Genomic DNA, 14174 nt, shown 5'->3' with positions numbered 1-14174 from the left:
ATCTGAAAATCAAATTACAGATGTTACCTGGCAACTCGAGTTGCCAGCTAAAAGCTGTAAATATTTCACAATACATTATGTTGTTGTAAAAACAATTACAGATGAAATTTTTTTTTTTACATTTGCAGTTTTGCTGATGCCTATTGTAAAGTGTTTTAAATAAGACCAGGTTTGCTTTTAATCCAAAAATCATTTATTTAGTTTTTCTTTAACTGTTAAATAAAACCAGTCTGAGATACAAAATCATAACACTTCATTTTTTAACGCTATACAGTATTATCCAGCTATCCAGCTATATTCAGAGTTACCATACATGCTTGAAGACCCAATTTAAAATAACGACCTGGATTAGAAAAACTGTTCAAAACATCACCTTGACAAAAGGCAAAAATAAAACATATTCTATATTCACATAGTGAGGAAGTCGTATTACAATATTAGCCATTCAAAGTCCATAAGCCGCTTTGGTAAAGAAGAGACGTGAGGGTTAATGGAGTTTCTCTTCTTCTCCTGCACCTTCCCACTTTTGTGGGTCACCATTTTGGTGGCCTTGGTCCCACTGGAGGGGTTAAGTCCGATGAAGCATCTGACATCACAAATTTCATGAAATTTTTTGTAGGTGTAATATGACAATAAAAATAAACGTCATTAAAAAGTGCCTTAACTGCTTCACAATAACTGCTAACTTACCCTTTTTTTAACTCAAAATGTTAAAGGGTTTTAAGTACACTTAAAGCTAGATAAAATCTGTTACTCATTATAGCAAACTTTACAAAATAATGATCAACCGTCTTCTACTTCAAGCACATAATTACCTTTGAATGATTTCCAGTGTGCAAGATGCTTGCTCCTGGTACACCAGATTAAAGTTGTAGTAGCTAGAAAACAAAGCTGCCATTCCAGCCACAAAGTTGGGATGTGGAGGCACAACCACCTGACCCTCGATGCTCAGCATCCAAACGGTTGCTGTGAGCAATTCACCTAAACATAAAAATAATAAAAAATAATGGTTAACATGTTTTTTTTTCTGTGGCCTTCCACATAAACATATCCACGTTAAACTAATGTGTCCTTCATAGTCTGTCTTTGCAATGCTTTACAACTGAAAAAAATACAATACCTAAGACAATCAGTCTTGGAGAGTCAGGAAGCTGCAGTGTTTGTTCAACGTCAGCTGCTGTTGCCAACACCTAAAAAACAAAAATGTACAGTTCAAAATTCAAAATGTACATTAATTTTCCTAAGCTCAACTGTAGACTGTAAACATAATTGCAATATAATTTTTGAAAACTTAATAATATAATAATTTCACACTTACATCTGCCTGCAGCAGGAGTGCCTCCGGTGTTTCTTTGAAGTGTGCCATAAGCAGGAGGATTATGACAGGCCATGGATCACACTTTTCTTCTTGGTTGTACATCCCTAGGATGCGCTTTACCTCATCTGCATTAGTCCCTGCTGGCTTCTGTTCGAAAAACTGAAGGATCAGCTTCCCCTTTTTTCCCATAGCCTCCTCCATCTTATCCAGGACAACAACGTCTGTGAGTAATTTGAAATGGCTGTAAAGTATACTTTTACTTCAGTACTACCATAAACTAAACTGCTTCGCCTGGATTGCTTGTTCAAAATGTCTTCTGAAATTTCTCCAGCTAACGTTAGTTACAGTACCTAGCACTAGCTATAAGTGAACTTTATATTGGGGCCTGCACTAGACTGATACACGGTCAATGTAGGTTATTTAGACCAACATAAACAAGTTAAACTACAATTTAATTATGTAAGCTATTTATAGCTATGTATAGCTATTATTTTTAGCTATGTATACTTACATTTTGTAGATGAGGGGAGTGGAAATGTGGCTGCTTCTCTGCGATCTGCCATCAAATGGTCTTTCGTCAAGCTAACCGCCTCGTGCAACGCATTCTACAGTAAATAACTGTATTACTGCATCATTTACAGTCAAGCGCAAATATGCCTGTAATTTCACAATAATTACTGTAGAAAAAACCTGTTGTCTACTGTAATCGTTTTTTGACCCACAATGCATTGCAATATACAGGTAAACTTTGTAAAATGACAGAACAAGAAGTTACTGTAAAATTTTGCTGTAGAAATTACAGAAATTTGTTACAGTGTACATTTGTTCCTGCTCATTAACAACTCAAAATACAAAAAGTGAAGTGTAGAATGAAACGGTTGTCTTCTCATTTCCCCTGCAAGAGGAAATAGTGATAAGATATAGCAGCGTCAGTTGAAAACAGTAGCGGACCGGCCATCGGGAGCACCGGGAGAATTACCGATGGGCCGAAGCACTTCTGGGGGGAGGCGCTTGCCTAATATTTTTTTTTACTGCTAATAACATTTTCGGCAGAATATTGAGCGACACGGTTGGCCAGCAACACGGTTTGCCGGCCCCCCTTTCCTCCAGGACGGTTGGTCTATTCCAAATGAAGGTCTATGCTGCAGCCCTAACAGTGCGTGTCCACTACAGCGGAGCGGAGCGGCGCGGCGCGGAGCGTCGGCTTTCAATCCATTTTCAATTAAACCAGGCGTTGACGCTAGTGTAGGGCATTGTGGGAGCTTAGGCGAGCGTCAACACCCGGTTTCATTGAAAATGGATTGGAAGCCGACGCTCCGCGCCGCTGTAGTGGACACGCACGGTTACGGTGCGTGTCCACTACAGCGTTTTTTAACGCTCTGCACCGCTAGCCTTCCCACAGTGCTCCACGCTCGGGGGCGTGTTAGAAAAGTTAATACAGATTTGTAGTTCTCTAAGGTCACTGTTGTAGTTTGTGTAAAACGGTGTCATGGACAAGTGTGCAGACTTGGGTTCATGTATTTACAATAACGATCATTATTGATATATAGGTGCACACAAGCGCCTCCTTTACTCTGGCATTCCTCTCCCTGGTTTTTAATAACTTTTGGAAGTCGATACCATACCAAATGTTTTTCTCGATCTGTCCTATTGGTACAACCTGAAACACGGCAATAATTCAACATTTTCCTTGACGACGTTCGGGATATACTTCAGTGCCAGTGCTTTGTTGTGATGCGGAGTGCCTCCAAGATGGCGACTTCCGGTCCGATGACGCGTCGTGAAAACCCTCTATACGGGACCGGTTCTGGTGGGCCAGTCTGGATCAAAGTCCAGGGCCTATTTTTACTCCCAGTCCGTCCCTGACCTCCTACATTAATATCTAACCACTGTAGTAGCTTTTAGTTCAAAGTACTGTAAAGAATCTTCTTCCCGCTTCTTAAAGTCCTTAGATAGATAGAGTAGATCTATTAAAACCCTTTACACAAATGGCAACTGCTCTATTAAATTACAACATGGCTCATCTCCTAGATTTAGGGGTATTTTTGCTTGCCACCCAACTTACATTTTGTGTAAAATCCAGTGATTTGCAAGGTATCAATATTGATGACAGAAATCTTATTATAAGTCAACTTGCAGACGACACAACCCTTTTTCTACAAACTGCTGAACAGATTCCTAGAGCGATTGATTTGATCAATAATTTAACGTCAACAAATGTGAATTGTTTGCTATTAAGGACTTTCTGCTGCCCTCCATTTGCAATATCCCAGTAAAAGTGTAACATATCTTGGAGTTACAATTTCTAAATATCAAAAGGACAGATGCCCGTTACATTTTTATCATATTATTGATAAAACGAAAAACAAGTTAAATCAGTGGCTACAGAGAGATTTTTCTCTGAAAGATCAAGTGTTCCTTACTAAAGCTGAGGGCATTTCTAGGCTTTCTTATGTTGCCCAATGCATACATGATGATGATAAGGTTGTTACAGCAATTGATCGTTTGCTATTTAACTTCATATGGAAAAACTGCACACACTATGTAGGAAAATCTGTCATTATGAATACACATGATTTTGGTGGCCTAAACTTCTTAGGTTTCTCCACTTTGAACAGTGTTTTAAAAATTAATTGGGCCAAACATTTCTTAATCCAAATTCAATATGGAACTTTATACCTCATTTTATCTTTTCCCGTTTAGGAGGCTTCAACTTTGTACTATTCTAACTATAATATTGTAATATTGATAAGATTCCTGCTAAATTGTCTGCTTTCCATAGACAAGTTATATTAGCCTGGTCTCAACTTTTCTCCACATAAATACTACATTTGGAACAATAAGAATATACTATATAGAAACAAATCTTTATTTATGGAAAAATGTTTAACAGCAACATCGTATTGGTGAGTCAACTTTTCAATTATGAGGGTGTACTACTAAGCTATGAGGATTTCTTGACTCTATAATGTTCCCATCACTCCCAGAGAGTATGTTATAGTGTTTCAATGAGCTGCAATTCTTGTATAAAATGTGCAATATAAATAAAGTCTTATTACTTATTACTCTCACAACATACGGAGTAAGACATATGCCCCCCCTTTTCTCATCCACTGTCATTGCAGCTGACTTTTCCCGAACCCAGTGGCCTCCCCAGAGCCACAACATCATGGCCATCAACAAAACTCAGCAACATTCACAGAAATGAATCATGGCATATTTCATAATTAAGTATTTATATCTATTTGATTTTATTGAAATAGTCATTGTCTCAAAATGTATTCATTAGAATTCCTTAGAATTAGCATAATTCTATTAATTCTTAAATATATTAAACATAATCAATTAAAACATACTATAATGTTTTAAATATGGTTAACTGTGAAACAAGCAAGATTCAAGTGGTTAAAACGTATGAGATTTGTTTACATGCAATTTTCGGGAAGTGAAATCGTTTTGAGGTGGAAATGACGTCTGATTTCGCGCTTTCCCAACCGTTTTTCTTTCCACCATTTCAACTCAGCCCTGCCAGCCGGGATCGTGACTTTGCTCTGTTAAGGTAAGATATCTGATGTAATCCATGTGCTTACTTATGTTTTACTTGTGCAGTTAATACCGTACCTCATATTTGAACAATCAAATCCAGTAAATCCGTCATGATACCAAACATTTTCGTCTAGTTTGATAGCTACCTCTAAGTCTCACATGGTCAATGCTAGAACCTCCAGATAGGGTGGCTAATTTGCGGCTGGCGTCAGTAAAATAGGAACATAGAGTACAGTATGTTGCCTGAGCTAGAGATATTTATACATATGTGTAGGTTTTCCCGGCTCAAAATGTAGGATTAACTATTAGCTAACTCAGCTGTTGGTCAGGTGAATTCAAATGCTATTTTTATAGCTTAGTATTAACATGGGAGTGCACTAGTGTTGCACAGTAAACCTGTACTTAAGAGACACTTGCATAGCTTCAGTGTTCTTGTGCATACATAGAGATAATCACTGCAAAACAGCTGCAGTTCCTGTGCAGACTGGAGAACCTAGCAGAACACCATCTCTGTAGCACTCCATCCAGTCCAGAACCCGGGGTCCTGAAGTCTCGACTTTTACGATACTCAAACGATGCGATGTTAATATACCTCTCTGATCTAACGAGTCTGGCTAGCTGTCGTGACCTCTCAGGTGGGCTTTGGCTACGATGGAGAGCTGGAGAGATGGTTGTTCTGCTCGGTTCTCCTGTCTTCAAAGGAACTGCATCTCTTTTGCAGTGATTGTTAAGGAGCCTAATGAAGAATCATGATCAAAATGATGTTGGCCCATGCTACACCCCTTCACCAATTTTCATACAAATCGGTCTGGGAGTTTTTTTAATGTGTTCATACACATACAGACCAACATTCAAACACACACAGGAGAGAAAACACCTTCCGACCTGCAGCGGTTTTGCCTGGGTAGGAGGTCATAAACAGTGGATTTATTTATGTTTTTTTTGTCTTATTTTCAGATAAGATAAAGTTTATCCTTGCTAAAGGTAGAAATGATTACCCTGTTGGATTGTTTACAAGCCAAGTGACAAAATGCTGAACCTATCATTAAAGAATTGCATTGTATTTATTTTTCACCAGGAAATGGCTGAGATGATTTCCTCTGTGCCATAGATGGAACGACAGTGGGGATCTATGTTGTGAAAGACACTGCCAGCAGTACATCAGGGGGGTATTCCAGGTAGCGGGTTTAACAAACTCTGAGATTAACCCTGAACTCTGAGTTGAGTTACTCTAACATGGGAAACTCAGAAAATTCGGTTCCAGAAAAGCTGATATGAATTTGTTAACTCAACTCTGAGTACGGCAACTCTTGAGTTCAGCGCGTGCATGAATACTACCAAAAGCCAACATCTATGGAGCCCCGATACTAGGATTCACCATGGCAACCGACGACAAAAAACGTCATATTTCACCACACTTTAGATATAAGTTTTATTTCGTGTTCATGCATCAATCTGAGCACATATTCCGGAAAAAAGCAACACGGCTGTATAGCCTTTAGCTACAATTGGCGTGGGAGACAATTGCTGCCGAGTCAATGCATTACTATTTGAATGCAATAGCCAGTCCGTACATTGAACATTTAACCCCACTGTCCGTTAATATTACAGGAGAAAAAGTGGTGGACTTAATAAAATAGCATGTTCAATGTTATATTACATATAAAAACATACTACGAACAGGTAATGCATATGTTGCTTATAGGCTACGCTTGTGATTGTAGCCTCGACGTCACCATGGTTTTAATCATATTCGACATGATACAAAATTTAACTATCAATTGGTGGCTATTTCAACTTGTAGTAGCAGTTTCCCTCAACAGAATGCTTTTTATCAAAGGATGATTAAGATGACGAAGAGACATTAATGACTGCTGCCGCAGAAATGGATGCAGAGAATTACTATGTATGGTAGCTAGGGCCTACTGGTAGTTCTCTCTCCATGTACTTTTATTTACACGCTTTTTTTGTATTGGTCAGTTACACTGACATTATGAGAATATTGAATAGAAAAACGATTTGCACATTCTGACAACAGGGCATGCTGTATACAGTGAGATGTTCATTTAATGGCAGGTGAATTTTCATGTGGAACAGTGAAATGTAGCTAATGTAATCTCATGTTACAAGTAAATTAGTTGTACAAACTGCACCTCGTGAAGAAAGTGCCAAAAACTGACCAAGAGATGGTGTAGGCCTACTTAGGGTAGAAGAATAAAGGCTAATCTCGAAAAAGATTTACTGGAACACCAGTTACGAGAGGATGCATGGTCACAGGTGATGTTAATTGTAGGAACAATAACCTACATTAATATTAATTGTTGAATTTTCTGAATTTCTATTTTCACCAAGAGATGTTGTACATAGGGCAGAAGAATAAAGGCTGATCTTGTAAGGCTATCCACCTGCCCCCAGCTCTCTTATGGTAAAATATGGAGTTACTGGATGGAGTCTCAACTTGATGGCTCTCACATCTTTGTAACTTACTGTAGCATTGCTAGACATGTTGATAAGTAAGGGTCAAGATTCTGGTGTGATTGTATTTGTTCTTGGGTATAAACGGAATTGTGAAGCATTGTTCTGTGGATTCTTGATCTCCTGAGACCTTCTCCTCAGCTCTGGCTTGTCCTAGGCCTACTCCTTCTTCCTCACCTCATGCTTTCTATCTCTGGTTTACAATAATCATGGTAGAGTAGGCATAAGAGTTAACTTCATTGATTGCATTAATTTGCAATATGATAAAATGATTATATTTAACCTTAATTTGACCATTGCTGCTCTGATTTACAACAAAAAGAGTCAAATAACTGTAATTCCATTGGTATTGTCATCATTTGGTTAATGTTAATACACTGTTCAGTTTCCCATCTTCCTTCAAATCATAGGGGAATTTGTTTCGGTTGTTTGGCCAATATATTGACCCCCAACAATGTTGAAATAGATTTGCTGAAACAACAGTTACAGGACGGTAGCCTACATCATGTAAATTGTAGGAATTATATGAATCATGTAAATTGTAGGAACGATAGCCGATAGAAATAAGCTACTCATTGTTAGATTTATATTTGTAGGCAATAAAGAAGACCAAATACAATTTCAATTATTTGTATTTATTTCAGTGCCAAAAGGCATTTGGTCAATTCTGAGTGCAAATCCACGGCGAGAAACACTATCGATGAAGATCCAGGGGCTGAGAATGTTGCTAAAATAAATTACAGATCGTGACAGGAAATGGTAACGTTAACTTAGGTATTCATCAGGGAATTAAAGTACATCAAACCGCAATCTTAAAATCGTCTCCCGGCGTATAACTAAGCAAATTAAATGTTGTTCGAGATTGCCCGGCTGAACCAGGAAATGATATACCGTGTCTGCCAACGCTATCAGGCTAAGAAAGTGGGAGGGGATCGGTAGAAACCAGAGTAAGGCATGGAAAACCTGCTAGTGAGTAGGTTAGTTTCAAGGAGTAAGTTACCATGGAAACTTACGAAAAGGTTTCGTTACCTCTCTTTCTGGAACGTGGAACTCTGAGTATGCCTCTTTTCAGGGTTAAACAACTCAAAGTTTTCACTAAACCCTCTACTTGGAATACCCCCCAGAACCCTCTGATGTCAGGATAGTCTTCGAGGGTGTGCTTCAAGATCTTGAGAGTGTAAGACTTGCTTCTGCAATGTTGTTTGGGCTCTTTCATGCCTTGAACATAGCCTGGGTGCCAGCCGAACTTAGCCCCGCCCACATAAAAATGTGGTCAGGAAGTTGGATCTGGGGTCGCTTGGTTGGGGAAAAACTATGTCCGAACAAGAGCTGTTCGGACCAATCAGTTGTCAGGGCGGGTTTCATACGATGATGATGATACGATGATGATGATGATGACAGATGATCAACAGAAACGTAATCAACCACACATCACCAAAGAGCGCTTGGGTTGAATATGTTTTCAACAAACAACATACTACGTTGCTCTGATTGGTTGTAGATCTATCCAATTGAGCGGAGAGGCAATTTTTTCAGAGTTCGGTTGAAACACGCCCCATACTCACAGCCCAATGGAGCGGTATCAGACTCATTATCTGACTAGAATTATGAGTTTGACAACGTCAGGCTACCTTGAACATGCACTACCCTACAAAGCTCCGCTACACGTTTACGACATTTCAAAAATCATCATGGAGCTGGATGCGAGTAAACTGTCAAGTAAGGCTGATAGCTGGAAAACAAAGCTATGCCAGTGAAGAGACATTATCGTTCTCCCCCTCACCCCTTCTCTCCCTTGTGTTCCAGCATGAGTAGAGAACATGGTACATTGTAGACTCTACATTCCAGGACTTGCAGCCTGGTTTTGTTACAACCAATATCGTTTTTTAGAGTTGTAATCACAGTACAGCTATAGACGATTGGAATTGTACTATTCCATGTGTGTATGTATGGAGTGAACTAGTGTTGCACAGTAAACCTGTACTAAAAAGAGACACTCCTACATAGTTTCAGTGTTCCTGTGCAGACAGGAGAACCTAGCTGAACGCCATCTCTGTAGCACTCCATCCAGTCCAGAACCCGGGGTCCTGAAGTCTCGACATTTACGATACTCAAACGATGCGATGTTAATATACCTCTCTGATCTGACGAGTCTGACTAGCTGTCGTGACCTCTCAGGTGGGCTTTGGCTACGATGGAGAGATGGTTGTTCTGCTAGGTTCTCCTGTCTGCACAGGAACTGCAGCTCTTTTGCAGTGATGTTAAGGAGCCTAATAACGAATCATGGTCATAATTATGTTGGCCCATGCTACAGCCCTTCACCATATATATATATATGTAGACACGTTGTTAAAAAATCTTGGCACATTGTTTTTTTATGTATTTATGATTTTTTTTAATTGACTTTCTTATGTCTTTAGCAACAGGTCTCATTAGATTTTGTTTTCTTAATCAAAAAATGACTTGAGTAGTGCAATACATTTACATTTAGCAGACACTCTTATCCAGAGTGACTTACAGAAAGTACAGGGACATTCCCCCGAGGCAAGTAGGGTGAAGTGCCTTGCCCAAGTACACAGTCATTTTGCACAGCTGGGAATCAAACCGGCAACCTTCTGATTAATAGCCCGCTTCCCTAACCGCTCAGCCATCTGACCCCCCAATACTCAACTCTCTCTTTCTCTTGGCTTCAGATTCCGACAGTGAAGACATGTTTTTATGTATTTTATGGTTTTCTTCATTTCTTATAGTACCATACCATTAGTAGAATAGAATATCTTTATAGTCATTGTACAAAAAATTTAACTTAGAAAAGATATTCTATAGTACTAATGGTATTTGAGCAGCCAACAGTTATGTAGCGTACTAGGGAGAGTGTTTCATGTTACCTCTGGCCTTGACCACACAACAAACAACCGTCAATGCCCAGAACATCAGTTGGGGTAAAGATGCATACAAATATGTTAAGCCTGAGAATATATATCACTGTTATAAGTTATAGCATTTTGTGTGTCCTAAATGCTTTTACAGCAGGCTGTATATTGTAAGCCTCTAAACTCAATAGGTTGGAATGGACCTGGGTTTTCCTTTATATTGCAGTGTTTGGTTTAGAAAAGGATGGCTCTAGCAATAGTTATGTTTATATGTGTACTTGTGCAGTGTTTCCTCCCTTTTTTTAGCAGTTGGGGCAGGTCTGTCCGAACCCCCCACCCCCCGTCCAAAACAAAGTTCTAACCCTAACCCAAGAATTTGGTTCATTAATCCATTCTGTAGAATGTTGTCTTAAGGTTATTGAATATGTGACTTTCTGGTAAAGATTGCAATTATTCAAAATGTTTGTTCTGCAGGCTGAAGCAAACGTCCAAAGTATGTATTGACTTTGTGCTATTTAAATAATGAATAAATGTAAATAAAAAAGTATTTGCTTTTCACACCAATTTTGAATGTTTTTTGTAACAACCAAAACTGCAAGTTGTTACTGTAAATGTTACAGTTCACTTTTAATTATACTGTTAACAGAAGAACATCTCCACCATATTTTTTACGGTAGATTTCAGGCAACCACAGCTGCCAGTTTTTTACCAAAATTGTATGGGATTTAACATCCTTAGGGTATTTATAAAAAGTACATGCATTTTATCCATTTTGTATAAATAGGGTTTATCCTGTAAACCTGCCTATAATGCATTTCAAACTAATACGTTTTATTATATTGACCAATACAAATCATATTAAGTTTATGAGTTTGTTTAAATTCAAACTTATGTAATGTAAATGAATGGAAATTCTATATGCAATTCAATTACATAAATCTAAAAGATTAGGCTTAAATATTTCTGTGAGTGAAAGATTGTTCTTGCTCCGGCTTAAACTTTTCGATATTCGGCAGCGTTGCCACAACGGACCGAATGGCTTTGCTCGCATCATTTACGCCGCCATTACTGAACTACAATTCAAACTAGTGCATGGCATCAAATGTCATCGTTCTCAGCCACTCCCTTTGTCCGCTGATAGGACCATAAAAAATGTGGCTGGCGAAAACCGACTAATATGCCGAACTCCCAGACCTAGTACAGAACATAGACATAATAAAGAGTAGATGCCGCATTGGCTGCTGGGCGTGAGAAATGCGGCCGCCATATTGGACAGGGCAAATTCCTACTTGCGTAGCTTCAGAATAAACAAGAGCCAGCACTGTGCAGCATATTCCTGCTCAAATTGGCGGACAATCGCAAACAGGGCTCGGGGGATTACTTTTCACAAGTAAGATTCAACATTACCATACTATTGGATGTATATCCCTTTTTTTCCGAGCTTGCTGCGCACAATGCATTACTAGGCTATATAAACTCCCCTTACTGAACCCACTTTACAACAGTTCAGGGACGCAAGTTTGATATCAGCTTTGGGAGGGACATCAATAGTTAATGCGAGCGCGCACATTTTCTTCGCATTTTTTTAAGCACAAATACAGTTTTTTGGAGCTTCATCTAATATTGTTTTTATGTTTTAGTCAAAATAAGATGATCAGTAGGCCTATCATTTAGAAACTTTCGTTTTGTAATGTTTGCTTAGCCTACCTCAATTCTAACTTGTGTGCTGAGTCTGACACCTGGGGCCTCAAGGTAAGTGTCCACTACAGCTGCACCGCTTGCCTTCCCACAGTACACCACACTCAGGGGCTTGTCCAACAGTTAATACAGAGTTGTAGTTCTTTAAGGTGACTGTTGTAGTTTGTGTAAAACGGTGTCATGGACAAGTGTGCAGACTTGGGTTCATGTACTTACAATATCGATTAATATTGATGCTTTTGTTATCAAGTATTTATTTTTAAATATATATTTTATATATATATATATATATATATAAAGTCCCTCCCTAACAATTCTAATAATTGATGATGATTGATGTCACCATCTTCTAGAAATGAGTCACCGGCTCACAGTACCAGTACATGTACATAAATGTTCCCACCTGACCAACAGTGCACAGATCACATAATGGAGAGGTAGAAATCTTAATTGCATGGTGTTTTCTTGGGGTCAGGTAGGTTCTATATATATAGTTCATCTGAATTTGTTGGTGGTCAGGATTCTTATAGGATTCTATAATTGAGCCCCACACTTTGTCCAATTGTATTAAGTCATCCTTTTGATTCAGGTCCTTTAACCAAATATTTTGTACAGAAAAATAAGTGTAAGAAGATAAAAGGATATACAGTAATAGGGGATACAGTAAAGACACTTATACCCTACCCTTTGGATTGCTTTTGCTTAAAATATTATACAGCGGATGGAGCACACGTTTTGTGTTCCAGGGAACTCCATAGGTTTTCATAGAGGACCTTAATTGAAGATACAGGAAGAAAGAAAAGCCAGGCATATTATATAATTTACGTACGTCATCAAAAGAACGAAGGCCATTATCATCAAAAATATCACCTAAGACATGAATACCTCTGTCCCTCCAGGGAGGAAAGGTAAATTGAGCTTTACCAGTTAGGAGTGAGTAGTTATTGAATATTGGGGTATTCAGATGCCATTTCTGGGCAGGTTTTATAGTTTTTTCAGCGGCAAGCCAGACAAGCACAGCCTGCAATTTCCCCAGAAATTGTACCCTCTAGTTATGAGTATCGCTTGAGTTATCTTTTGATTTATTGTGTCCGGTCCATGAGGTCTGTGAATCGAAGTGGTTCATTGAATGGCTTCAATAATCGTTCAGTAATCATATTAACAGAAATAAGTGAATGTTATATGTTGTTTAGCAAAGTGTTTGTTCAAGTTAAATACAGTTTAGTGAAATACAGTTTACTGTATTTCCAGTTTTTGACATATGAGGATATTTGCACAGTATTATTTTTTTTAATTTAGTTTTACACTGTGTTCTGCAGTTATCTAAAGATATGTGATGTTATCCTGTATTCCATGCAGTCGGGGAATCTTCCCCTCCTGATTTCCCATAGTGGACAATCTGATGGTGAGGAAGCGCTGAATTTTTATTTAAAATTTGAGTTGGATTGTACAAGGTGTTTATGGAACAAGATTCACTCAGTACAAGCGCAAATAACATTGCTGGATGTAATCTTCATAATAATCATGAAATTGAATGAAAAAAACGTGTGTGAGGAAAACAAAATATATAAATATTACGAGTAATGTTCTTCCCACATTCAATTTCTGCAGTCTGACTACAGTACGGTCATCTGCGTCGCCAATTCCAACTGTTTTCAAAATGTGCGTAGGCCTACGGGAGGGTCAGAGTTTGCGTGGAGGACCACACATTCTCCCTTCAAGTTAGTTTTTTATAAATCATAACCTTTGCGTGGAAAGTGACATACACACATTTTCAGCCCCGTTTTGTGCATACGCAAGCTTTATAAATGAGACCCCAGGTGTTCCCTATTGTCGACTATTTAACCTCTGTTCTCTGTTCTGTCAGTTGCCAGATCGTCTTGTGTTCCACAGTTTTCTCAGTTTTTCTCAGATCAGTTTTCTCGTCCTAGTTTTCTCGGTTTTGATAGCTGCCCTGTTTTGTCTCCCGACCACGGACCTGCCTGCCCCCAGTGTACCTCTGCCATTCAGCCCCGTTACGACCTCCAACCGCCTACCGACCAACGAGCCTGCCTGCCCCAGTGTAACTCTGCCTTCCCACTCTGTTCCCGACCCTTGCTTGCCCTGGACTGGAGATTACTTGCATAAACTGTTTTACTGCAAACTACCCCTCTTCCTGTCCCCATTTGGGTCCACTATCCTGGCTTGTGTCAAAATGAGGGGTTTATTGAACATTGAAATGTGATGGTAAAAATAAAGAAGGTGAAAATGCTGAACTAAAGAAA

General features: G+C 38.9%; 1 protein-coding gene and 1 long non-coding RNA gene across 4 annotated transcripts; one reads left to right on the top strand and one right to left on the bottom strand.

Annotated features, from left to right (window-relative positions):
- Positions 1 to 208: 208 nt before the first annotated feature.
- Positions 209 to 2523, bottom strand: LOC146300729 (uncharacterized). 3 transcript variants are annotated; one of them, XM_084705288.1, is made up of 5 exons: positions 1830 to 2523; positions 1319 to 1539; positions 1121 to 1190; positions 816 to 981; positions 209 to 559 (listed from the first exon to the last, which is right to left on the bottom strand). In XM_084705288.1, the coding sequence occupies exons 1-5, from the start codon at positions 1879 to 1881 to the stop codon at positions 430 to 432; spliced, it is 639 nt and encodes a 212-aa protein (XP_084561414.1). In that variant the 5' UTR covers positions 1882 to 2523; the 3' UTR covers positions 209 to 429. The 3 variants fall into 3 exon arrangements, with proteins under 3 accessions (XP_084561414.1, XP_084561405.1, XP_084561419.1); XM_084705279.1 differs by having other exon boundaries at positions 209 to 586; positions 1830 to 2522; XM_084705293.1 differs by having other exon boundaries at positions 209 to 586; positions 1319 to 1465; positions 1830 to 2521.
- A 197-nt stretch (positions 2524 to 2720) lies between these two features.
- LOC146300728 (uncharacterized) lies at positions 2721 to 14174 on the top strand. The gene is made up of 2 exons (XR_014766604.1): positions 2721 to 4877; positions 5943 to 14174. It is a non-coding gene; the product is annotated as an uncharacterized LOC146300728 (long non-coding RNA).

This window comes from Hypomesus nipponensis, chromosome 2 (assembly GCF_054491055.1).
Source record: "Hypomesus nipponensis isolate SF chromosome 2, ASM5449105v1, whole genome shotgun sequence".
NCBI classification, from domain to species: domain Eukaryota; kingdom Metazoa; phylum Chordata; class Actinopteri; order Osmeriformes; family Osmeridae; genus Hypomesus; species Hypomesus nipponensis.
Note: the sequence above shows the minus strand (reverse complement) of the source record. Positions and strands in the feature narration are given on the sequence as shown.